We start from the raw sequence: 23,799 nt of genomic DNA on the forward strand, positions 1-23,799 counted from the left end.
AGAGGCACGGAGCCCACCCCTGACCTGGCCACCCCATGGCATCGCTGGGCCCTGGGTGAGTTTCTGCCACCCCTGCTCTGGGTGCCTCTAAATAAGGCCAGAGACAATGCAGTGCTCAGGGCAGTGCCAGGCATGCACCCAACCTGGGCATCAGCAGGTGCAGCCCCGGAGGTCCTCAGTACCACCCGTCCGTCCATCCCGGGCACCCCAGCCCGAGCCCAGCTTCGTGTTCTGGCAATGCACTATAGCAGCCCAGTTGGCAGGGAATGGCCAGTGGGGACCCCAGGCCTCCGGAGCACTGTGCCAGAGCCCCTCTCCCCAAATAAGCAAAACAGTGAAACGTCAGGGGGCGGGGTGTCTGTGGTTCTGTGCTCTCTGGGCGGGGGGCTGCAGGTTCTGACCCGTGGGAGATGGACACTGCAGAAAGGCTTTGGATGGCGGCTCAGAGAGCGGGGTTACTTCCAGAGGCTCCCTGGCATGCTCCTTGCTTGTGGCCTGGACTCCGTCTCGGAAGCTTCCTGACCGCGCAGAGGCTGAGGGAAAGTAGAGGAAAGAAAAAAGGAAATGACAAGTTTCCTCTGTTTGCTTAGTTCACACCCTGACCTGGCTCTGGGGGGCGGGGGGGGGGGGCTGGAGCCGGGCGCTGGGCTGGGCTGCCGCGCCCCCCCGGCAGAGAAGGAGCCCTGGCCGCTGAGGTCCAGGCACTGTCCAGCTTGCAGCTGGGTCTGGCTGTCCTGGGCCATGGCTCTCTCCTCGCCCAGACCAAAGCCCTGGGCTCTCGGGCTCCCTCACTTCCCATCTCCTCCCGGGGTGCCATCCAGACACAGGGTCTCCTTTGCCGCCCCTCACTTTGGGTGAGGACGGGCATCGCGGAGCTGACGGGAGCCTTCCCAGCTGACCTCAGTGGTCACTGGGAGACCTGTAGGCAGGTAGCAGGGCCCCTTAGCAGAGGTCGCAGGAGTCCCCTGCCAGCAGCACTGAGACCCACTGGGGTCCCCCGAATGTGGCAGGGGCTATTCCAGGAGATGTATGAGCATTTCCCCTGCACCTTCTTTTAGTTTGCTTGTCTTAGATGATACTCAGGGCTTACCCTTGGCCCCTGTGCTCGGGGATCACTCTGGTGGTGCTTGGGGGACCATATGGAGTGCCAGGGATTGGACCCGGGTCAACCGCATGCAAACCAAGCGCCTGACCCTCTGTATTAGCCGTATTATGGTTGCAGTCCCCCATTTTCATTCTCTTTATTTTTTTAGGGGGCACATGTGGTGGTGCTCAGGGCTTACTCCTGATTCTGTGATCAGGATTCAATCCTGGTGGGTCTCCCAAGACAGCTGGGTGCAAGGCAAACCCCCTCCCTGCTGTACTATGTCACCAGCCCCTCATTTCCTTAATAACTCCTGGTGGTCCTTGGGGGCCCATGGGGTGCTCCCACGGTGTCATAGCTCCTCTGACACTCTCCTAACCCTTCTGGGGAGTCCCAGAGGTGGTACCGGCTGCTCCTCAGTGCCCTCCTCTGACCCTGGTCATGTGTGTGTGATATGGCCTGGGGCCTCGGTCAGTCTATGTGTCAAGCCCAGGGAGGCACGGTGACAAAAGCGTCGCTCTCCTACCCCCGTGTGGGCCCCCAGCTGAACTGGTGTGCTGTGACCGTAGTCTCTTGTCCTGGGAAAGGACCCCTGGGCAGACCCTGCCCCTCTTCCCCCTCCCTCCTACCTTCCTCTGTGATCCCTGGCCCTCGGGGGCAGTGCTGGGGAGCAGGACAGGGACAGAGGGTGGCCCTTGGTGGGGCTGAAGGGGTGAGAAGGTGGCCTGAAGGAGAGCAAGGGTCCTCCGGTGTCCCCCACAGCTTAGGGGGGCTCAGGTGTCTGGGACATGCGGGCTGGTTCTGGATATCGGGGAGCCACGGCCTCACTGGGTGCTGGGAGGGAGATGGGGAGACTCACAGGGCCCTGGTGGCAGGCCTGTGGCCGGGGTTCCCTCTCCACCAGGGGTTACAGCCGTGCAGATGCTGGGTTTCTGGGTTAATGATTGACTGGGCAGAGGCTGGGCCCTCACGGGGGCTGTCCCCTGTACCCAAGGCTGCTGGGGGCTGGGCCGCAAATGCCTCTAACTGGACTCCTGCCTCGTTTCCACAGACACACCGCTGGACCGAGCTGGACCTTGTCTGATGGCTTCTTCCGACCCCCCTCCACAGGCTGCCACAGGTACTGTACCCCGGTGGTGGGCTGTCTCCTTCTCTGCGTGGGCCCCGGGGGCTGGCCCTGCTTGTGGACTCACCCTCTGCCTAAGTTTCCTCAGAGGAACCAGGAAGAACATCCTTCTCACGGGGTTGGTGCCAGGCAAAGACTGGAGATCCCCCAAGTGGCCAACAACCGGCTCTGCTGGGGTGGGGGTGGAGCCTATGGACTGAGAGTGGGTCCCCAAGGGATCCGAGCCCCAGCTCCATCTGCTGAGGGCCTGGGCTCAGTTCACCTGGTGCCGGGGGCTCCAGACCCGGCGAGCAAAGCAGAATACACATTTCCTGCTCAAACAGGGTTTGTGGGCCCAGAGCAGTGGCCCAGCAGGGAGGGCCTTGCACGTGTTTTGCCTTGCATGTGGCCAGCCCAGGTCCCACCCAGGATCCCCAGCACCCCATAGAGTCTCCTGAGCACTACCAGAGTGATCCCTGAGCGTAGAGCCAGGAGTAAGCCCCGAGCACTGCTGAGTGGGCCACCACCCCATAAAACACCCTCACCCCCCCACCAAAGAAAAACAAACCAGTTTGACCTGAAATTCAGTTTGATCTGTATCTTATCTGACAAGCCTAGGAGGGAGGGGGAGGGGAGGGGAGCTGTATAGGCAGAATCTAGGCCTCCCCCCTCCCCCCCCAGCTGGACACAGGCCTTTCTCTGCTCTCCCCTGGGGCCTGGCTGCCTGTCTTCCTCTCTTCCCCCCAAGGAGGCGCGCTGAGTAGAAAGGTGACGAGCCCGGGTGGAGTGACTCAGTGTGCAGTGCTCAGCTCTTCCATCCATAAACGTGCGTGCTGATGCCACCCATGCGCATGGCATTGCCAGGTCTGCGGCGGTGTGAGCCCCTGCAGTGTCTACTCGTGGCCATCATTCATGTGTAGGGGCAGCGGGTTGGCTTCGGTCTCAGCTCAGAGTCGGTCCACCCCCCGCCCAGCCCCGGAGGACACGCTCTTCCCTGTCGGCGCTGTGTTCTTGCGCCAAGGCCCGGCGCCCCACCTTCCCTGTGACCCGGGCGTGCATGCCAGGGTGTCTCGCGGGGCAGCTGTCCCAAGGATGGGGCGCGCCTGGGAACCCCAAAGGCCTCTCCCGTGGTGTCACAGCTCCCAATTACCCAGGGCTGGGCTGGGATCTGCACACCGATAAGCAGCTGCACTCCTGTTCCCAAACGCCCAGGACGTGCTCGCAGGGAACAAGGCGTCTCCCGGCTCCTGATGGTGACACTGGGACCCGGCGGCCCTCGGCCCTGTCACCAGGGGTCTCCTGTCCCCTTTCTTTTCCTCACCTGGGGGATCTGGCCTGAGGACTACTTGACCAGTTCTGTGGCTGACTCAGTCCCAGCCCCCCTCAGCCTGCCTGTGGGTGGACCCCGGCATCCGTGGGCTCTCTGAGAAGCGCCCCCCCCTGCCTTCTGGTGAAGCCAAATCCAGGTTGTCCCCGAGAACCACCTTTTGCTCCCCTCCATCCTTGCTCACGGCTTCCATGGCCCCGGCCCCTTGCTGTCGGGTTTCTGCTCCTGCTGGTACCTTAGCCTGGGAAACTCCGCACCCCCTTTTGCTCTTCTCTCTAGGAGAGTGCCCTGTACAGAGACCCTCCTGTCTGTACCGCCTCAGGCCCCCGGGCACCCGTGCCCCTCTGCCCAGGGCTGGCCTGTCTTCTGTCTCCTTTGGGCCCCCAGCCCATGATGGGGTCCATGAGGGCCATCATTGGACAGTGGTGTGACTGTGCCGGCTGATGGTGGTACCCAGGCCGGTGGCACTCATAAAGAGAGGAGGTGCAGAAGCCACGTGTCCCGCTCGAGTCCCTCTCACCTGCGACCTGGTGGCCTGGAGCTGGCCTGGCAGTGGGGGTTGTGGGGGAGGCTGCTGTCCCCCCCCCCCCCACGCTCTACCCCCAGGCCAGGCCCACAATCAAGGGGATGCGGCCAAGGCCAGACTCTGAGTCAGAGCAGCGCAGCCGGAGGCCCTCGCACAGGCTTCAGCACGTCCAGATGTTACACTGATCTCAGGAAGCAGCAGGGCGGGGGGCGGGGGGCAGGCAGGCGTCATGAGCTACACTCAGTTCGGCTCAGGAGTGCGGGGGTCTAGGTCCCCCACAGCCTCTCAGTCAGGGCCCTGGCATGAGCCACAGGCCCTGGGACTCCTCACTCTCCCCCCCCCCCCCCCCCCACCCCCAGGAACCGCAGCAGCCGAAGTCTCCAGGGTCGGACAGGGCTCTAAATAGTAGGCAGGGGCCAGGAGTTTTCATTTATTTCTTTGGTTTTTGGGTCACACCCACCAGTGCTCAGGGCTGCCTCCTGGCTCTCTGCTCAGGGATCATTCCTGGTGGTGCTCAGGGCTTACCCTTGACTGTGCACTTGAGCTTCACTCCTGTTGGTGCTCAGGGCTTACTCCCCTGGATCTGCACTCAGGGACCACTCCTGGTGATGCTCAGGGACCATATGGAATGCTGGGAATTGAACCTGGGTTGACTGCATGCAAGGCAAAATGCCCTCTCCACTGTACGATGGCTCCGGCTCCCCATTCCAGTCATTTTTATTTTTAAATTTAAAAAAAAATTTTTTTTGCTTTTTGGGTCACACCCAGTGATGCTCAGGGGTTCCTCCTGACTCATGCACTCAGGAATTACTTCTGGCGGTGCTCAGGGGACCATATGGGATGCTGGGAATCGAACCTGGGTCGGCCACATGCAAGGCGAATGCCCTACCCGGTGTGCTATCGCTCCAGCCCCTCCAGGTGTTTTTAAACCTTGACCCAGGAGGGAGTGTGTGCATTCAGCCTGTGCTGATTCTGTGCATGCTGCATGCGGAGCACAGCACATCACATCGTGTGTCTCCCCTGGTGACTCAGGTCCCCCGTGGGACAGCAGCAGGCGGATATGTGGAAGACATAGTGTTCAGGGCACAGGGAAGCCATGCAAGCAACAGACTGGGGGTCCCGGGGGCTCTGGGCAGGGACCCAGAGTTGGCTGTCCACTGGGGGAGATGGAGACAGAGACCACCTCTGGGGCCAGTGCAGGAGGGGCCTGGCCAAGAACATCGTGGGCCCAGGACTGAAGTTCGCAGGTCCCAAGGCCAGAGCTGCATGGTTACAGGGACACAGGTGTGACGGGAGTGGGGTGGCGGGGGACCACAGGTGCTTCTGACACACAGGACACAGATGCGTCACAAACAGCGCTGCGAGTCACAGCAGGCGTGCTTTATCCATAGGGGTAACAGCGTCTCTCGAATCATCCCAGGCCGGCACTTCGTACAGAACAGTCAGCTGCCTGGAAGCTCTGAGTGAGAGCGTGTGACCCCTGGGGCGGAGAGCTGCTCTGCAGGGCTCTCGCCCCCTGAATTTCCTCCTCACTGGATAAGGACTCCAGGGCTTCATGGCAAGAGTGGAGCATGAGGGGCTGGAGTATAGCACAGCCGGTTGGTTGTTTGCCTTGTACGCGGCCAACCTGGGTTTGATCCCCAGCATCCCATATGGTCCCCCGAGCACTGCCAGGAGTAATTCCTGAGTGCAGAGCCAGGAGTAACTCCTGCACATTGCCGGGCGTGACTCAAAAAGCAAAAAAAAAAAAAAAAAAAAAATGTAGCATGAGGATTGGGCTGGAGCAATAGCACAGCGGGTAGGGCATTTGCCTTGCATGCGGCCAATATGGCCGACCTGAGTTCGATTCCTCCGTCCCTCTTGGAGAGTCCGGCAAGCTACTGAGAGTATCTCGCCCGCACGGCAGAGCCTGGCAAGCTCCCCGTGACATATTCGATATGCCAAACACAGTAACAAGTCTCACGATGGAGACATTACTGGGCCCGCGCGAGCAAATCGATGAACAATGGGAGGACAGTGACAGTGACAGTAGAATGAGGATATATGGGGTTCACGCCAGCCCCCACTTGTTAGCTGTGTCTTGGGGGGGCCTTGCTTGGCCTTTGGAATCTCTGTGACCTCCTTGGATGGAGCTGAGCAGTCACAGGGCTGAAACAAGTGACACAAGGGCGGGCAGTCCTGTATCAGCCCTCAGGTTGTCCCCACATGGCGGAAGAGGCCTGAGCCTCAGGGCACACACTACCCACAAATGCCCACCTCCAAGTGTGTCCCCCCTGGCGGGGCGGGGGGGGGCAGCTCTAGGTTTTTGCACTCAGGAAGGAGCTTCTCAATTTGGCTGTGTTGATCCCTGGAGGTGTACAGGGTCCCTGTGGAGCAGGGATTGGACATCCCACCTGTGCTCCTGTCCACCTGCTGGATGACCCATGAGCACCTACAGTGGTGGACATAGGCAGGGGAGGCTATCCTATTCTCAGGGATCTGCAGCAGAGGGGGATGGTGTTAGCTGGGTAGCACAAAGCATCCTGGGCCATGCGCCATCCACCCTGTGGGGATGCTGTGAATGGTGATCTCCCTCATCAGGGGCATGTGTCAGGAGAGACATCTCCTTGTCACAGCTGGGCGGCACTACTGGGTCTTGGTGTTGGAGGCTGGACCCTGCCTGCTTCCCATACGGAGGTCTCAAGGCCCCGAGGCCAGTGGTGGCCACAGGCTGAGACCACTCCCTTCACCGTCTCCATGTTCTCATCAGCTCTCTGTGCAAGGTTCCCTTTTTGTTTTGGCTTGGGGGTCATACCTTGAGGTCCTCAGGGATTTCTCCTGGTGGTTGTTCAGGGGACCTTAAGATGGTGCCAGGGATCAGGGTCAGCCACAGGCCGGTTAGACACCTTAGCTCCATACGGTCTTTCTCCTGTACCTTACCCCAAGGTGTGTTTTCATTCTCGCGGGTATTCACAGTGGAGGAGGAGAGCCGTGAGAGGCTCTCGGAGAAGCACGCAGCTGGGCAGGCCTCAGGACCAGCCCGGAGCTCACACTCTGACAGTGCGTCCCAAGCAGCGCCAGGCCCACGGTGGACACCCTGAGAGGCAGGCGGTCAGCCCCTATTGGCTTGAAGCATGCCGGACAACTCTGCCCCGTGTGCATGAGACTGGGCATAGATGGCCACCACAAGAGCTTCTGTCCAGGCGGTGGCTAGGTCAGAGGGCGGGGAGGGAGGCAAGACAGGGGGCCGTGAGCCTGGAGCCAGGGGTGTGGTAGCACCCGGGGTCTCCAGGGTCAGTGCATTTCTTCATGGGGTGTAACAAATGTAACTTGTAACATGTAACAGTGCCCTTCAGGGGGGTGTAACAAAACCGTTGGGCTCCCATCCCTGCACCCTGGGCTAAGCCTTTTCCCTTAAAGGGAGGTGAGACGGTCAACGAGCAGCAGAAAGGATCCCAGGGGAGAACTGGCAGGGAGCCTGGCAGGGAGCCTGCGCCCTAACCCCGTCCCAGCTGGTCTGGGGCCAGGACCTGGAAGCTGGTCCCCCTGGGGTGCTGTGTGCTTGTGGGCTTCTGTGTGTGCTACTGCCCTGCGTGCTGGACAAAGTGCAGCGTGTGTGTGCACACACACATGCACACAGGAGCTTAAACACACACAGGTGGTGTGTGCCCCCGTGCACTTACAAAGCACCTCCTCACCCCCTGCATGGACCACAGGGGCCCTCCCTCTGCCCAGGACCCCCGCCCCAGCGGCAGAGGCTGCCTGTGGGGGGCCCACAGGGGGACCCCTGGGAACTACCCTCCCCTCCACGCCTCACTCCCTAGCTCACTCCTTCCTTCCTCCCTTCCTTCCTTGCAGGAGATCTGCTGGTTCCCGGAGGCCCAGGCCCCTCCCCCGAGGCAGAGGACGACCCCGGAGAGGCCTTCGAGTTTGACGACAGCGATGATGACGAGGACACCAGCGCCAGCGCTGGCCTGGGCGTCCCAGGCGTGGCTGCAGACAGAGATGCTGCCGCTCCACTGATCCACTTGGACTCGGCTCCCAGCTCTGGCTCCGGTATTATGTCTTCTTGAGCCTGGGAGTGTGTGTGTTGGGGGCTCTGGTTTCTGGTCTGGGCTGGGGGTGTGGGGTGTGGGGGGAGACGGGCATGCAGAGTTTCCAGCTGCATGGAAGCTCGGCTCCCGTGATGTCATGTGGTCCCTCCGCTGCCCCAGAAGACAGGAAGGGAAGAGCCGCAGCCACTGGGGAGCAGCCGCATTCCATTCCTTTCCTTGGGGACGGCGGATTCCTCACATTCCGGCAACATCTGGCGCACCGGGGCACAGGGATGGATTCGGAAGTGGCCGACCCGGGTTGCGCGTCGGGCATCATCCTTGCCGCCCGGGCTTTTGGGCCCTGGCCCCTGGGAACCGTGGCCCTGAGGGCGGGCGGCGGGAGGGCCCTGATAAGACTGGTGTTAAATAGCAGCTTCTGGGCTCGCTGATTTTGTCATCTGGGAGAGCCGGGGGACTGGACAAGCAGGAACTTCCTGCAGGCGAGGGGACAGGGGGCTCCAAGCAGGGGGTGGGGGACTGGGCCCGTGGCGGGCCCTGAGCTGGGATGTGGGCCATGGGGGCGGGGTCGGGGTGGGGGCGGGGGCGATGCAGGTAGGAGCTTTAATGAGGATGCCCTGGTGGCGGGGGAGGAGAGGCGGGAACCGGGCCGGCTGGCCAGGCCTGGTCGCCAGTGCCCCCTGGGAGGCTGGGAAAGGGGCGGGCCGGGCCGGGCTGGGTCTACTGAGGCCAGCTTCCCGCCTGCCTGACGGCTTGCTCTCCTCGCTTCTCCCGCAGACCCGGATCCAGTGGCTGCACCCCAGGCGCAGTAAGTCAGCCTCGCTCCGGAGCTTGGTGGTTGGAACACGGGGAGACCCGGGGTAGGAGGTGTGGGCTGGGGAGAGCTGTGGGCCCGGGGCCCAGTATAGGCTTTTGGCTCTGCAAGACCCCCCTACATCCCCCTGGGGAGGGCCCAAACCCCTTTGACCTTTCCCTGGATCCTGCCCACAAGCCCCAAAGGTGGCCAGCCCAAAGCCTGGAGTCAAACTCAACTCTGCCAGCTGTGTCTTGAAGGAGCCATGGGAGAACTCGGAGGCCCAGGCAGTGCTCAGGGCCAGTGGGGGTGGCTGGGTGCAGGCCCCCTGGGGCCGGAGACAGGCGTCAGGCTGGTGCTGGTGGGCAGTGCTGGCTGGTCAGGGTGGGGGTGGTCCTGGCGTGGTCCATTCTGCCTCTACTGGGCAGTTCTGTGGAACTTGTCCCTCCTCTGCCTGGGCTGCTAGGAGGGCTTCAGAGGCCACTCCAGCCCCAGCACTGACCACGGACCCTGGCCAGCGCCTCTCCCCAGGGATAATGAGGGCTGAGGGCTGTCCCGAGAGGCAGCCGCCCCTCCCTGTTTCTCTGGCAGGTGAGACTCACACTTGGTGCCACACCTGGGGGCCCCAGGGCTGCTCGCACAGGTGGTTAGAGTTCTCTGCCCCTTTTGGGGGTGGCACGCCCGGCAGTTCTCAGGGGCTACTTCCAGTGCTCATAGGGGGATTTGGGTGCCCCCAGGCCTCGCCCAGGGGTACTTAGGGGCTCCTGTGGTGAATTCAGAGATTGAACCTGGGGCTTCAAACATGCTGGATGAAGGGGCTCTGGCCTGGGATAGATGGGGCTCCAATGCTGGCTCTCCTGGGGGTCCAGGTGTGTTTGTTTGGGCCCCCCTCTGCTTTCTTTGTGGACACTCAATCAGGGGGCTATTTCTCAGGCAGGAGTCACACAGCTGGAAGCTGCCAAGTCAGGGTGAAGTGGTCAGGGTTCCCTGGGGGCTGAAGACCATCCTGGATCCAGTCAGGGCTGGGAGTGGGCGGGCGGGTCTCTGCCAGGGCCTCCCACCATGCAATTAAGGCCTGACGGGGCCAGCAGTCGCCCCCCTTGCTGGGGGACCTGGGGTGAGTCAGCAGAGCCAGCCCTGCGCGGGGTGGGGCAGTCCTCCTGGAGCTGTAGGCCTGGGCAGGCCGGGCCTGGCACTTGGTTCTTGGGCAATGCCGTCCATCCCTAGAGGAGGCGAAGGAGCAACCAGGGGATGGCGGCTCTGAGCGGGGGTGCTCGGGGCAGGGCAGGGTCTGAGCTGTTGTACGCTCTGAAGGAGTCCCGTAGATGTGAAAGTCAGTTCAGGTCAGGAGGGCTGCATGGAGGAAGCCGCTGCACGGAGTGGGCAGTGGGCGAGGGCACCCTCCCCGGCTCTGAGACCCCGGTTCTCTGACCTCTGGGCAGCACAGTCTGGCTCTGCCTGCCCTCGCCTTTGGCCTGGAGTCCAGTATGCAGCTCAGTGGCCCTGCAGAAGGGCATCCCATACACAGGGGCCCGTTAAGCCCACCCACGCAGCTGGTCCTGCAGGACTGTCCCTGCCAGGGGGTTTCTCTGTGGTGCCGGGGCTGGAACCCAGGTTCTCTTATGACTGAGGGGAGTGTCCTGCCACATGGCACAGCTGCCATGCTGGTCAGCAGAGCTCAAGGTGTATGTGTGTGTGGGGGGGTGGGGAGCGTAGGGAGGTCTTGGAACCCCCTGTCCCCGGGGCACTGACTCTGGGGCTCAGTGACTGGGTGGTGGTTGGGTGGCTGCCAGGAATGGCTGAGCATCCTTTCTCCTATAAGGTGGGACCAAATGCTCCCACCTGGACACGCTGGGCAGGGTCGGACATGACCACAGAGTCCCCCTCATGGTGCTTTCTGGCCAGATGGTGCCCCGTGAATCTCCTGCTCTGCAGGGGCTACATGGCCAGGGGGTCCCGGTGCCACACCCTTTGGGAGTTCCCTCATGCAGCCTGCACGGAATCTGGGCATCTAAGGAGAGTCACAGCAGTTCCTCACTCAGGGTCTGTCCCCAGCCTGCCGCCAGGTCATGTGATGGGCAGTGCCCTACAGGGGTGGCAGTGTGGTGTGTGTGTGTGTGTGTGTGTGGGTGGGTGGGTGGGTGCTGTGAGGTCCCCACCTGTGTCCCTTCTCCGCTCCCTGCTCCTTTGGGGCTCCCACCTTCCATTCCTGCCCTAGCTGGTGATTTTCCACTCTGCAGCCCTCTGGGACAAGAATCAATCCAGGCCACTTTCCCTCGCCTTGTTATCCAAGAGGAAGGGAAAATAAAAATCTCAATTCTCTTTCGGAAAACATGTTTTAACTCCCCTCCCCAGAGGTCGTGCCTAAGTCAACACGGCTTCGAGAGAAACAGCTCTCCAGGGCAGGACGTTCCAGGACCTCTGGCGGTGTCTCTCCCGTGACCGTGACCGTCACCCTTGCCCAGGGCTCTGGCTGCTTAGCTGGCCTCGGAGAAGCAGCTGATGCCCACAGCAGGCTTCTGACAGCACAGTCAGGACCCCTATCCTCACCCCCATGTGGCTGTGGCCTTCCCCGAGGGGCACCTCTGAGGTGTCATGGCCAGCTCAGGCCCCCAGCTCTTGGTGGGCTGCCAGTGTCTGGGTCCTCCAGGGCTTCATGCTGGGGCTCAGAGACCCCCAGCGCCAGCTTCAAGGCTAGAAGTGCGGGTAGGGTGCTTGCTTGCCTTGCATGTGGCTGACCTCGGTTTGATCCCTGAGCACCGCCGGAGTGAGCTCTGAGTGTAGAGCCAGGAGTAACAGCTGAGCATCGCCAGGTGTGCCCCCCTCCCCCCTGCAGCCCCCCAAAAGGGTGGTGCTGCTGCTTACTGGCTGTAGGTCACCAGGCAAGCTGCCTCTTGTCGCCAGCCAGGCCGGATGTCCTCGATGAGTGGGATGGAGGTGAGAGGCCATGGAGACATGCAGTAGTGGCGGCTGACTCCCCCGCTGCTGTAGGCGTCTCTGTGACCACCGTGCTGCTTCTCAGTGTCAGTCTAGTTTCAGGAGGAGCCTGTTGGCCTCTGGGCCATAGGACTCCTGGGTTTGATCCTTCCTCTCCCCAACTCGCTGCCCGGCTTTGTCGTGTTTGCTTGGGGTGGAGAATCCTACCCGCCCAGGGTGTGTGTGTGTGTGTGTGGGGGGGGGGGGTTGGTCACGAGGAAGCTGAGGCTGGCTGGGGTCTAGGAGATCTGGCCGGGGGCATCAGATTGGGCTCTGGCTCCCAGCTGGTCACCTCCCCGATGCAACCCAGCTCTGCGGCCACCTTGGGCTTCCAAACCGCAGCACCTGTTCCCATGAGGCCAACAGCACTGTTGACCCCACAGGAGCCTGAATACCTTCCCTGTGTGTACATGTGTGTGCGCGCATGTGTGTTGGGGTGGGGGGAGGGTGCAAAGAAGCAAACAAGGAGAGAAACGGTGAGCAGGAATCTCAGGACCCAGATCCTGCCTCTCCCCTGGTAATAAGGCCCAGGAGGCGGCGTGGACAGAGGGCTCCTGAGAGGTTGAGCAGCTGGGCAGCACACGGCCCAGGCACCTGTTTCTTGCCCGCTGAGGCCCATGCTGGGCACCGAGCAGGCCACCAAGGCTAGAGCTTCCTGTGCCCCTGCTTCTCCCCCGGTCCAGGCACAGAGTTTAGCATGCTTTTGTGCGGGTGAGTGCAGAAGCTTAGGGCTGGGATGACTGACCCCACAGTCACAGAACCCAGGGGCCAGGCTGCCCCTCACGGACGTGTTGGGGCCTTCCCAGTGGTGCTCAGGAGTGCTTGGGGAGTCAGTGTTGCTGGGGATCAACCCAGGGCCTCCTGCATGCCACGTGTGCTCCCTAGGCCACTAAGCCCTTTGCCCCCTGGGGTTGTGGGTGGAGGCAGATGTCAAGGGGTAAAGATCAGTGACAGTCCATGCCAACCCATGACAGCCAAACATATCATGTTATGCCATTCCATGCCAATCCCTGCCAGATAATGCCAGTTAGTACCAGCTCATGCAAGCCCATGCCAGTGTGTATCTGCATATGCTAGCTAAATGCTACCTGGTGCCAGTACTTATCTCCCATGGCAGTCTGTGCCGGGCAGTGATAATCTATGCCAGTCAATGCTAAGTGGTACCAGCCCACAACAGTCTGTATCAGCAAATCCCAACTGGAGCAAATCCCAACTGGTGCCACCCCGCCACATCATGCCATCTGGTGCCATCCTGTGTCAGTCCATTCCAGTCGGTGCCACCAGGTGCTGGCTGGCACCATGTGCCAAGAGTTGCTATACCATCCCAACCCTTCTCAGTTGGTGCTAGCCAGTGCTAACTGCTGCCAGTTCATGCCAACCAATGCCAGTGGGAACCAGACAGTACTGGTCAGTGCTGGCTCATACTAACTTGTGACAAAGCTATGCCAGTCTGTGGCAGCTGGGGCCAGTCCATATGCCTATATTTGCCAGTCAGTATCAGTCCATGCCAACTGGTGCTAGCCCATGCCAGTTCATGCCAACTGGTACCAGCCCATGCCAACCTGTGATGTCTGTGACAATGTCTGCACACATGGCCCGAGAGCGATCTTGTCCCCCATGGTGCACTCCTAAGTCCCCCCTGCTCACAAATGCCCTGTGTGTGCCCCTTGCTGGACTATCTCCAGGGGTCACCCCCCGGAGGAGGGAACTTGGGGTGAGGACTTCCTGTGCTCTTCCAGCCAGACCCACGGCTCCCCCTGTGTGCTGCAGCCCCCTTCCACAGCCCCTCTGCCGGGGTTTGCTTTCCTTGCTGGACTCAAGGAGCAGTTGGGCAGCTGCTCATGAAGGTACCCAGGAGACGCCCCTCCCTGAGCCTCTCCCTCCCTGGAGCCTAGAGGAGGCCACGCTTGGGGAGCAGCATGTCCACAGCAGGGAGCAGGGGCCTAGGACCCTCCTGGCTGCAGCCCCGGGTTTTCCAGGCACCAGGAGTTGGGGAGCAGAGCACCCTGGGGAGAAGCTGGGAGACTGGAGGGTTCCTGCCCTGAACCCCCACAGCTCGTCATGGCACCACAGCTGACCCGGCCCAGTGTTGTTGGGGAACTGGGCCGAGCCTGCACCCTCTGCTCCCTGCATCTGGGGATTTGGAGCCTTCCTGTCCTTCATGAAGCCGGACCCTGGTGCCACCAAACCCCTTCTTGGCCTCACAGGGAGGAAACTGTATTTCTCTCTGCCGTCTTTTGCCCCTGGATGTAAGATCCTCCAGCCCTGCAGTGCTGGGATCTCTCCTCAGACTCTGGAGTCCCCAGCACAGAGGCTGCACAGCCTCTCCCTGGTAGAGGGGTCCTGTCCGTGGGTCCCCAGAACTTCAGGAATCTCTTGATGCCCCTCCCACCCCTCATGGCTGGCACAGGGAAGTGTGGAGCCACTGTCCACCTGCCTCTCCTTGGACCCCCGCTGCTGCGGTGGGCACAGGAAGGCCCCCAGCAGACACCACCTCTCCTCATCCCAGAACCTGGGAAGACGGGTACAGGTCCCCTTCCTCAGGAGAGGGAGGATCCTGGGGCATCAGGGGGCTCAGGGGAGGGGGCCACCCGCTGAGGAACACAGGCAGCTTCCTGGGAAAAGGCCATGGAAGGGGCTCTCCCCTGGCACCCCCAGGATGAGTGCAGTCCTGCCAACTCTTTGCCTCTGGCCCTGAAGCCCCGGCTGGCCTTAGCAGTGTGCATGGGTCAGCTGGATGGCAATTTGCCCTACCTGCCCGGGGAGAACGCCCAGGTGGACAGACTAAGGGCGGGTCCCAGGGGTGGACCCCGAGGGTGCTGTCACGTCCACCCAGGCCCAGGCTGGACCTCTCCAGTCTTGGTGCCAGCTACCCCCTGCCACCCGCCAGCACTCAGGACAGAGTTGAGCTGCCCCGACCTGGGTCCTGCAGCCTGACTGCGTGCCCTGCACCTCCACCCCCATCCTTCCATCCTCTGCATCTTTACCAAGTTCTATGAGGGGTGTGTGTGTGTGTGTGTGTGTGTGTGTGTGTGTGTGTGTGCATGCATGCAAGGGTCGAGGTGGGGGACAGGGTCTGTAGCCAGCTGTAGTGGTCTGTGTGTGTGTTTTGGGGGAAGGGGACAGGGTCTGTAGCCGGCATAATAGTGTGTGTGTGTGTGTGTGTGTGTGTGTATGTGTATGTGTGCATGCATGCAAGGGTTGAGCTGGGGACAGGGTCTGTAGACCACTACAGTGGTCTCTCTGTGTGTTGGGGGGAGGGGGACAGGGTCTGTAGCCAGCGTACTGGGGTGTGTGTGTGTGTGTGTGTGTGTGTGCGTGCGTGCGCGCGCACACGCGTGCATGCAAGGGTCGAGGCGGGGACAGGGTCCGTAGCCAGCTGTAGTCTGTGGGTGTTTCTCACTCCCTTTTCACCAGGGCCTGTCCCGAGAACTCCCTCCTGTTCTTTCATTCATCCTCTGGTCGTACTCACAGCAAACTTCATCCCCCTCGGACAGGTGCCCACTGGTGCCAGTCTTGCCAACTCATGTCAGCTGTGCCAACTCAGGCTGCTCGGCGGTGCCAGCCCGTGCCAGCCAGTGTTGGTCTATGCTAGTCTGTGCCAGCCTGTGCCCGCTCATGCCAAATGGTGCCAGCCGGTACCTGTTCATGCCATCCTGCACCAGCCCATGCCAGCCTGTACTTAGCCCATGCCTGACCTGTGCTGGCTGGTGCCTACATGTGCTCTACTAGTGCCAGCCCATGCCAGTTTATGCCATCTACTAACAAAGAGGCTGCCTAAAAGAGCCCAAACTTTGTAGACAGCAGACAGACTAGGTCCCAGATCCCCAGTGAGCTGTGTGGGACTCTGGGTAAGTCATGGAGTCTCAGAGCCTCAGTTTTCCCATCGGCCAAACGAGGAGAGCAGAGCGTGGCCCCGCTGTGGTCCTGCCAGTGAAATAGCAGCCTTGAGACTGGAGCGGGGCTGGGGGTAGGGGAGGATGCCATGGCGTGGGGGCCCGTCTCAGCACAGTGAGTCAGGGGGTCTGTGTCAGGGCGGAGCCCAAGGAGAGATGGTGGGGTCAGGGGTGGAGTGGCAGGGAGGAGTGTGCCGGTGGCTGGTGGCTGCAGCAGGGAGACGCTAGTCCCAGAGTGTAGGTGTCAGTGCTTTCCGGATGGATCAGGGTCTGTGGCCACGTGCGGGCAAGGGAAAGCACTGTGGCCTTCCTGAGGTCTTTTTGTGTTTTCACGGTCTTACTTTGGCCCTCACTTCTGCCTGTGGGCTGGTGCTGACAGCCAACTCCTTTAGTTTTATCAGGCTCAGTTCCTGCTTCTCCTCCTTGGGGCTGGTGCCTGTGACTTCCTTAGATCAGATCTGACTTTATTACTTCCCCAAACCCATTGCCAGGGTTCCCTCTCAACCCTCCTGCCCTTTTTTTTTTTGGGGTGGGGACACACTGAGCAGTGCTCAGGGTTCAGTGCTCAGGGGTCACTCCTGGAGGGCTCAGGGACCATATGGGTGCTGGGGATCCAACCCAGGTCAGCCGCATGGAAGGCGAGCGCTTTGCTCTCTGGATTCTCGCTCCAGCTTCCTCATCATCTCGTCTGCCCGGTGCCCAGGAGCAGTTTTGTGGAAATGATGAGGAAGGGTGGGGTGGGGGGATTGCAAGCCAGGGGGTCCCAGAGGGCTGAGCCTCTGTCTCATCCGTGAACCTAAGCTGAAGGTTTTTGGAGTGAGGCCCCCGCCCGACCCTCCTGAGCTTGGCCAGGCTGCTGGGAGGGGGAGACGGTGACCGCCCTGTCCAAAGCTGCTGGTTTTCAGCTTGAGTTTCGTTCTTTGTTTCTCTTGGGCAGGTGTGGCCTGCTGTCTGTGAGGGCTCTGATGGTGGCCCCAGTTTGCCTGATGACTGCTGGCACCCTCATGAGCCTGGGCATCCAGGCTGGGTGCCCAGGGCCTGGGTGTACTGTTGGAAGCCTGGTTTGTCCACACTTCTCCCCACTGCAGGGTCTGCAGCCTGAGACTCCAGGTTGCAGAAGGGAGAGTCTAGTCTGGGCAGCCGTGACCTCCCGCCCCAGACTCCCCTGCAGGGAAACAGGCGTGCCCTTGTTAGGGTGGGGGGGCGCTCTTGTTCTCACCTCTGCTTCAGGTTTGATCTTCATGATCTGTGAAAGTGTGTCTGGGGCCTTCTGCCCACGGGGGACCCAAAAGGGGCCGGGAAGTTGTCGCAGTCCCTCTGTCCAACGCCCGTAGGGGTGTCCCGTCCACTCTGTACCCTGACTCCTTGGGGAGGGGCAGGGAGGGGGGCTTCCCTGGCTCACAGCCTGTTCCCCTTCTACCCCACCCCCTGCAGGGCCCCACCCCCGCTGAGTAACGGGGATGCCCAGGACGTGGCCTTCTCCGGGGTCCCGCGTTCCAGCTGGAAACGGAAAAGCTCCCGTCGCAGTAAGTCCCCTTGGGCTCCACCCCGGGTGGGCTGCTGTGGGCCCCTGCAGGACAGCAGGACAGCATGAGAGGCCTGCCCAGGACAGGCCACGGGCCTGCCCTCTTCACCTAGAGTCACTATGGGAGTGGAAACAGACCCATGGCCAGTGGGCAGTGAGCATGCTGGGTAGGGCCCAGGACACCGGGTGGCCACTGAGGGAACGGGGGCTCCTGGAGGCTGAGAGCCAGGAGCAGAGCTCAAGGAGGAAGGGTCCTAGCAGCCCCCCCACCCCCGCCCCTGTGCGGGAGCTGGAGGACCTGGGCTCCCTCAGAAGCTGCCTTTGTGGGGGGCAGGGTGGACTCCCAGTGTGGGAGTGGCTGCAGTGACCGGGGTGGTGCCAGCGAGAGGCAGTCAGGTCTGAGAGCTAAAGAAGGAAGGAGAGGGGGTCAGTGGAGGCTTCACAGGACTCTGGGGGCGGGGGAGACCCAGGAAGTGCAGCAGTGAGGACAGTGGGGGCTTCGAAGTCCACCTGCTCCCAGTCAATCTGGGGGGAAAGGAGCAGCCCTGTGGAGTCTGGGGCCTGGTTTGTTTGGCCCTGATCCCACTGCCCCCAGGCAGGATGGAGACGGGGTGCAGTCTTAGGCTCCTTAATTTCCCACCAGGGAGCCTGGGCACAGGTGGTGAGCAGAAATGTCCGCAGGGGTAGCGCTGGTCTGCGCAGCTTCCCACCCCGGGGTGCCGCTGGCCAAGTCTGAGGATGTGGTGTCTAACGAAGCCCAGTGTTTAATCCAAGCCCCCGCTATCCCCTGCCCTGCACACAGTAACGTGCGCCTGGCAGGGGTTTGACAGGGAAGGTTGAGGGAGGGGAGGGAAGGGCGTGCAGACCGCTGAAGCGGCCCCCGGCTCCCAGGCACAGACGCTGGTTCGGTTTCCTGCCCCCAGCAGGTGCCAGAGCCCAGGCCTGGCCAGCCAGATGGGCGGGACATGGGCAGCCGGACGGCAGGTGGGGTTGGCGCCTGGCACCGGGAGGCTGCCCTGGAGGGACTGAGAGGGGGAGAAGCAGCAGGGCCGGGGGGCCCAGAGAGCCGTCAGAGCTAAGGGTCTTCAAGGGTGGGCTGCGTGGGGCATGGTAAGTGGGGCTGGGGGTGGGGCGGGGGAGGAGGGGCCCCTGACACGCCGCCCGCTCCCACGCCCTCCCCTCTGCCCCCCAGTCGACCGGTTCACTTTCCCCGCCCTGGAGGAGGATGTGATCTACGACGACGTTCCCTGCGAGAACCTGGACGCGCATCAGCCCGGTGAGCCTCTCCCCGCCACCCCACCCCCCTGCCCCGGCCCCCACGGCCCCTCCTCCTAGCCGAGTCATCCCGGGGAGGGGCTGGGAGATGCCGGGCCTGACCCAGCTGGGTTCCCCAGACGATCCCTCTCGTGTCTCTGAGCCTGGGCGTCATCAGCAGGAGAACAGGCTAATGGTGGGCTAAGCTTGCCGGGGCTCTGGGGTAGCCAGGGGTGATGCCGAGAGAGCTGGGGAAGGCCTGTTCCCCAGTCCCTGTGCTGGGGGGGGGAAGGGGACCCCCAGGAGGAGGGTTACTCTTGCTCGCTGTCCATAGTCAGTGTCCAGCAGGAGCCAGTTTCCTGGGGCCGGACCAACCACAGCCCCCCTGGTCTCGCCTCACAGGATCTGGCTCCAGATGCCGTCAGGGCTCTTCAGCTCTGGCTTGGGGGAGGAGGGCACCGAGAGGTGACCCGGGGGGGCTTCAGCCGGGCTCACTGTGGTACCACGTCCAGGGCTCTGCCCGTCGCAGTCAGGGCACTGCGTACCGTCATTCCAGCAGGGCCAGCTGCTGCTCCCATGGAGGGCGGCCTGGAAGAGGCAGAGCCCTCAGCCTGAGGCCCCACAGCCGGAGTGGACATCTGTTCATAGCCACACCCTTTGACCTGTTCCCGGGGATTGGGGGAAACAGTCTCTGCTTCCAAGGCACTCCTGCTCTGAGGGGGAAGTTGTGAGGGTCTTTTGGCAGGGGCTGCACTCAGAGGAGAGACACGCAGAGGCATGAGCAGGCCCAGAACCCTGTCCCTGGGCTAGGGACCCATGCAACCTCAGCACATCCAGGGGCCCGAATGCGTTTCTGGCCCACAGCGCACTGAATCCAGGGCACGTTGGACTCGGGGTGGGGCCCAGGGTCTTACAGGAAGGAATGTTCTGGAGCTGAGAGAGCTGAGTTTGACCAGCCTGTGGTTGGAGCTTTTGGGGTATCCATCAAGCTATTGATTGCTTGGGCCTCAGTCTCTGCTGGACGCCTCCCCTCGAGCTGACCTGGGCTGGGGAGGAGCGAGCAGCCTGGGAATCAGCTTGGCTCTGCACATTGAGTTTGAGGGGCCCGTGACCCCCGCAGGGCTGCATGGTCCCAGAAACACACTGGAGTCAGGGCACCTTGGCCAGGGCCCAGCACTGGTGCCCCACGTGGCGTCAGTGGTGCCCAGGCACGAGGTTGTCAGCCTAGGGCGCTGGGGGCCTGGGCCACACAGTCCTAGGCTTGCGCGCTGGCTCTTCCTGTTCTTAGATCCCCGGGCCCCAGGTTTTTGAGCTATGACTTACTTACAGACAATCAAATTATCACCCTGACCCTGGGGGGCCTCACTAATCAGAGAACCGCTCTGGACCCAGCAGGTGCACCTGGAGATTCGGGGCAATCTGAGCTTCCCACTGTCGAGGGTCCGTGGGCTGATGGTGCTGAGAGGGTGGCAGGAAGGGCTCTCTTGGAGGGAGGGGTGGGGGTGGGGCAACAGGGCAGCGAGGAGGACATTTGCCTTGCGTGAAGTCGACCTGGGTTCGATCCCCGGCATCTCATATGGTTCTTTGAGTACCACCAGGAGTGATTCCTGAGTGCAGAGCGAGGAGTAACCCCTGAGAACTGCTGAATGAGGCCCGAACCACCCCCCAAACAAAGAGCTTTGAAAGAGGACTCGTGAGCTGGAGTGTTAGTGAGATCCCACACCTCGAGGAAGCAGGGAGGTAGAGACCCTTTGGGAACCCCAGAGCCGAGGTATAGAAACTCTGGGCTTTGCCACGGGCTCAGAAATCTGGTGACACTCTCTTGGCTACTGAGTGGCCTAGGCCAGCATAGGGCTGTGTGGCCAGAGCAGGCTGAGGGGAATAGATGGAGCAGCCGTGGCGAACCTGGTGTCTGCTCCTCTGAGTGGAGGGTGGGACCCTGTGCACCCTGCACCCCACCCTGGGTCTGTGGAGAGCCCAGGAGGGCTACTGACAGTGTGTGTGTCTGTGAGGGGCTGAGACTGAGGGGAGGGTGTCTGTGAGGGGCTTGAGTCTGAGGGGGCTTGTGTCTGAGGGGGGCTTTCTGGGGAGGTGTGAGTCTGAGGGGGTGTGTAAGATGGGGTATCTGAGAGAAGGGTGTGCCTGAGGAGATGTGAGTCTGAGAGTGTGTGTCTGAGGGTGCATGTCCGAGTCGGGGTGCAAGTCTGTGAGGGTGTGTGCATGAGGGGCTGTGTGAGGGATTATGTGTGTGTGAGGGTATGTGTGTGAGGGTCTCTGTAAGGGATGTGGGGAGTGCATAGAGGGTGTGAGTCTGTGTGGGAGGTGTGTCTGAGGAGGTGTGTCAGTGAGGCTGTGAGTGCCCGAGTGGGTGTGGACCTGAGGGGGTGTGTGCTGGGAGGGGGGCGCGTCTATGTGAGGGCGTGTGAGGGTGAGTGCATGTGTGGTTTGTGTGTGTCAGAAGGTACATGCATCACTGTCGTGAGTGAGGGGCACGGGGGAGCCTCTCGAGGCTGTCACAGCTCTTCTGGGCCTCCCTGGAGCTGGCTTGGGCCTTTCTCCTGGTTCCGAGCTGCGCAAAGGCCCTGGCTGGGTCCTCCTCCTCCTCCTCCTCCTCCTCCTCCTCCTCCTTCTTCTCCTCCTCCCCCCTCCCCCCTCCTCCTCCTCTTTTCTTCCTCCTCTGCCTCCTCCTTCCGGCCCTCATCTCTGGTGGAGCCTCTGTGACCTGCTTTGTGGTTTTGCCTATGCCCCGCCCATGTCCACCTCTCTCCAGAGAGAACACTGACCCCCAGTCCGCCGGAGCCCCCAGGGGACATCCTAGCTGCTCTGCCGAGTGCTTACCCCAGGCCAGGCTCTTTGCTGAGAGCTTTTGGTCCTTCTATTTATTCGGCCTTTTAGCTCATCGTCACCTCCGTTTCCTAGAGGCGTCTGGGTCCAGAGCTGGGCTTCGTCGGACGCACGGTTTCCGAGAAGAGTCTTTGTGAGACATCCCTTGTGCACTGTGTGGACAAAAGGATCTTAGTCCTTGTGTACCCTCTGGAGCCCGACCTCCTTACTTGCACATCCATGAGGTGGGGGCCACACCCAGCGGTCACTGGGCTGCTCCCTGTGCAGTGCTCTGGGTCCATGCAGTGCTGTGGTCAGACCCGTGACTCTCCTGTGGAGCCTAGGCTTCTGTCCGTGGCCTGCCTTGTGTTTGGTGAGGCTGCGGGTCAGTTCTGCCGCAAGTGACCCAGAAGAGAAGCCCAGAGAGTCCCTGACCCCGGGCTGGGGGAGAGACCCAGTGGGAGAGGCTCGGTGGGGATCTTTGAAGGGCTTCGCAGGATCCAGGATTGGTCTCGTCCCTGGCGGGCACCTGCCTTTGTCACCCACTATTTTCTTTTTTTTCTTTTATAAAGTAGTTCACAATATTTGATTACATTTAATATTCAGACACCAATCCCACCACCATTACACCTTCCCACCACTGAATTTCGGATGTTTCCATCCCGAACCCCAATCCCTGCCCCAAAGCAGAACCGAAATAATATAATTTGTATAGCTTGTTATAAAAAACCGCTGAAAAATGCTGCTAAAAAGTATCCTTAGAGGGAAGAGTGTGAAGATTGTTGCATTTCACCCAGAGGCCATTAAACCCTTCTATAAGAGATCACTAGCATGTTGTTAAAGTTTGAGCCTTGTGTGCATATATATATATATATACACACACATACATATATATATCTGTAAATAATATTTCCCTCTAAGATTGATTGACTCTTACTTTGAACCCCATCAAATGTGGTGCAGTACTCTTGGAGTGTGGGTAGGGTATGTGGTTTGAAGTGCATTTGCGTCCGTGTGGTCTAGGAATCGGTTCATTCTTAGGTGAGGCTCGGCCCAAGCTTGTGGGGACCGGGGGTGAGCATGGAAGCGGCTGTGTTCTGGAAGTTTTCGGCTGCTGGGGCTGAGTCCCTTGGGGTGGGGAGGGCTCTCACCTGCCCCCATCTGGGGTCCCTCCAGTGAAACTGCCTGGCGTGGGAACCCCCCTCCTCCTCCTGTTATTTTTCACCTCATGGCCTGGGAAGAGAAGAGAACTCTCCCTGTCGCTGGGAGAGGTGCGCCCCCTACTGGACCATCCAGACCCATATGGGGAATTTCAAATTTGGGCTGAGGGTTTGGGTCCTTGGATGGTCCAGGTCACTGATCTCCTTTTGGCCTCCCTGGGGAAACTGAGGCCAGAAGCGAGACCCCAAAGTCAGAAATCGGTCTTGGGGCTTCTATTTTCTTTCTTTTTTATTTTTATTTTTGCTTTCCGGGTCACACCTGGCGATGCACAGGGGTTACTCCTGGCTCTGCGCTCAGGAATTACCCCTGGCGGTGCTCAGGGGACCATATGGCATGCTGGGAATCGAACCTGAGTCAGCTGCATGCAAGGCAAATGCCCTACCCGCTGTGCTATTGCTCCAGCCCCAGGGGCTTCTCTTTTCATCTTTTGTCTCTTGGATATTGGACCACACCCAGTGGTGCTCTGGTCTTACTTCTGGCTCCGCGCTCAGGGATCACTCCTGGTGGGGTCTGGGACCAGGGGTCAAACCAGGGTCTGTCGCATGTAAGGCAAGCGCTCTGCCCACTGTACTATCTCTCCAGCACCTTGTATCGCTTTCCCTTGGAAAAAGATGCCCAGGAGGCTGAGAACTAGCCCCGAGACCCCAGAGAAGTTGTGTGGCCGTGGGCAGGGAGGGGTCATCTCCTGACCACGGCAGGCTGGGGTTCGGGGCTTGCGCTCACCCGCTCTCTCCGTTGGCCAACAGGGCTGGACCGGAACTTGCCCTACGAGGATGTGCACCGGGACGGGGCCCTGCGGGAGGCGGATGACCTAGGCTGGAGCTCCAGCGAGTTTGAGAGCTACAGCGAGGACTCGGGGGAGGACGCCAAGCCAGAGGCCCAGCCTGCCAAGCACCGAGTGTCCTTCCAGCCCAAGGTGAGAGGGGCCGGCGTCTCCCCGGAGCCAGGGCACCCAGACCCCCTCGGGCTGCCGGGTAAGTTGGGCGGTGGGGCCAGGGCCAGGCCACAGGTACGGATCTCAGCATCCGAGCGCCCGTGTACACGGTGGGCGGGGAAAGGAGGTCCGGGGACCTAGGGTGTGACCTTCCACTGCATTTTCCCCTGGAGTCTGGGCTTCCTCCAGCTGTGTGTGTGTGGAGCGGGTGTTGCCTCCTGGTCCCCCCAGAGCCCGCCTATGGAGCCCAGCAGTCCAGACCTCGCCAGGTTTCTGCAGTGGCCCTCTCAAACAGGGTGTCTGG

At 61.2% G+C, this 23,799-nt stretch overlaps 1 protein-coding gene across 3 annotated transcripts in view; it reads left to right on the forward strand.

Moving 5' to 3' along the window:
• The window catches only part of ARHGEF10L (Rho guanine nucleotide exchange factor 10 like), a 109,522-nt gene that overhangs the window by 29,108 nt on the left and 56,615 nt on the right, over positions 1-23,799 (forward strand). Inside the window, exons 2-7 of one of the 3 annotated variants that reach the window (XM_056122574.1) lie at positions 2,136-2,204; positions 7,880-8,071; positions 8,851-8,881; positions 17,173-17,264; positions 18,456-18,539; positions 23,308-23,477. In XM_056122574.1, the coding sequence (XP_055978549.1) occupies positions 2,168-2,204; positions 7,880-8,071; positions 8,851-8,881; positions 17,173-17,264; positions 18,456-18,539; positions 23,308-23,477 (606 nt within the window). In that variant the 5' untranslated portion in view covers positions 2,136-2,167. Of the gene's footprint in view, positions 1-2,135; positions 2,205-7,879; positions 8,072-8,850; positions 8,882-17,172; positions 17,265-18,455; positions 18,540-23,307; positions 23,536-23,799 lie in introns of those variants that run through there. The other 2 variants (XM_056122573.1, XM_056122572.1) reach the window with 2 other exon arrangements.

Source organism: Sorex fumeus, unplaced genomic scaffold (genome assembly GCF_029834395.1).
Source record: "Sorex fumeus unplaced genomic scaffold, SorFum_2.1 ptg000047l, whole genome shotgun sequence".
Taxonomy (NCBI): Eukaryota; Metazoa; Chordata; class Mammalia; order Eulipotyphla; family Soricidae; genus Sorex; species Sorex fumeus.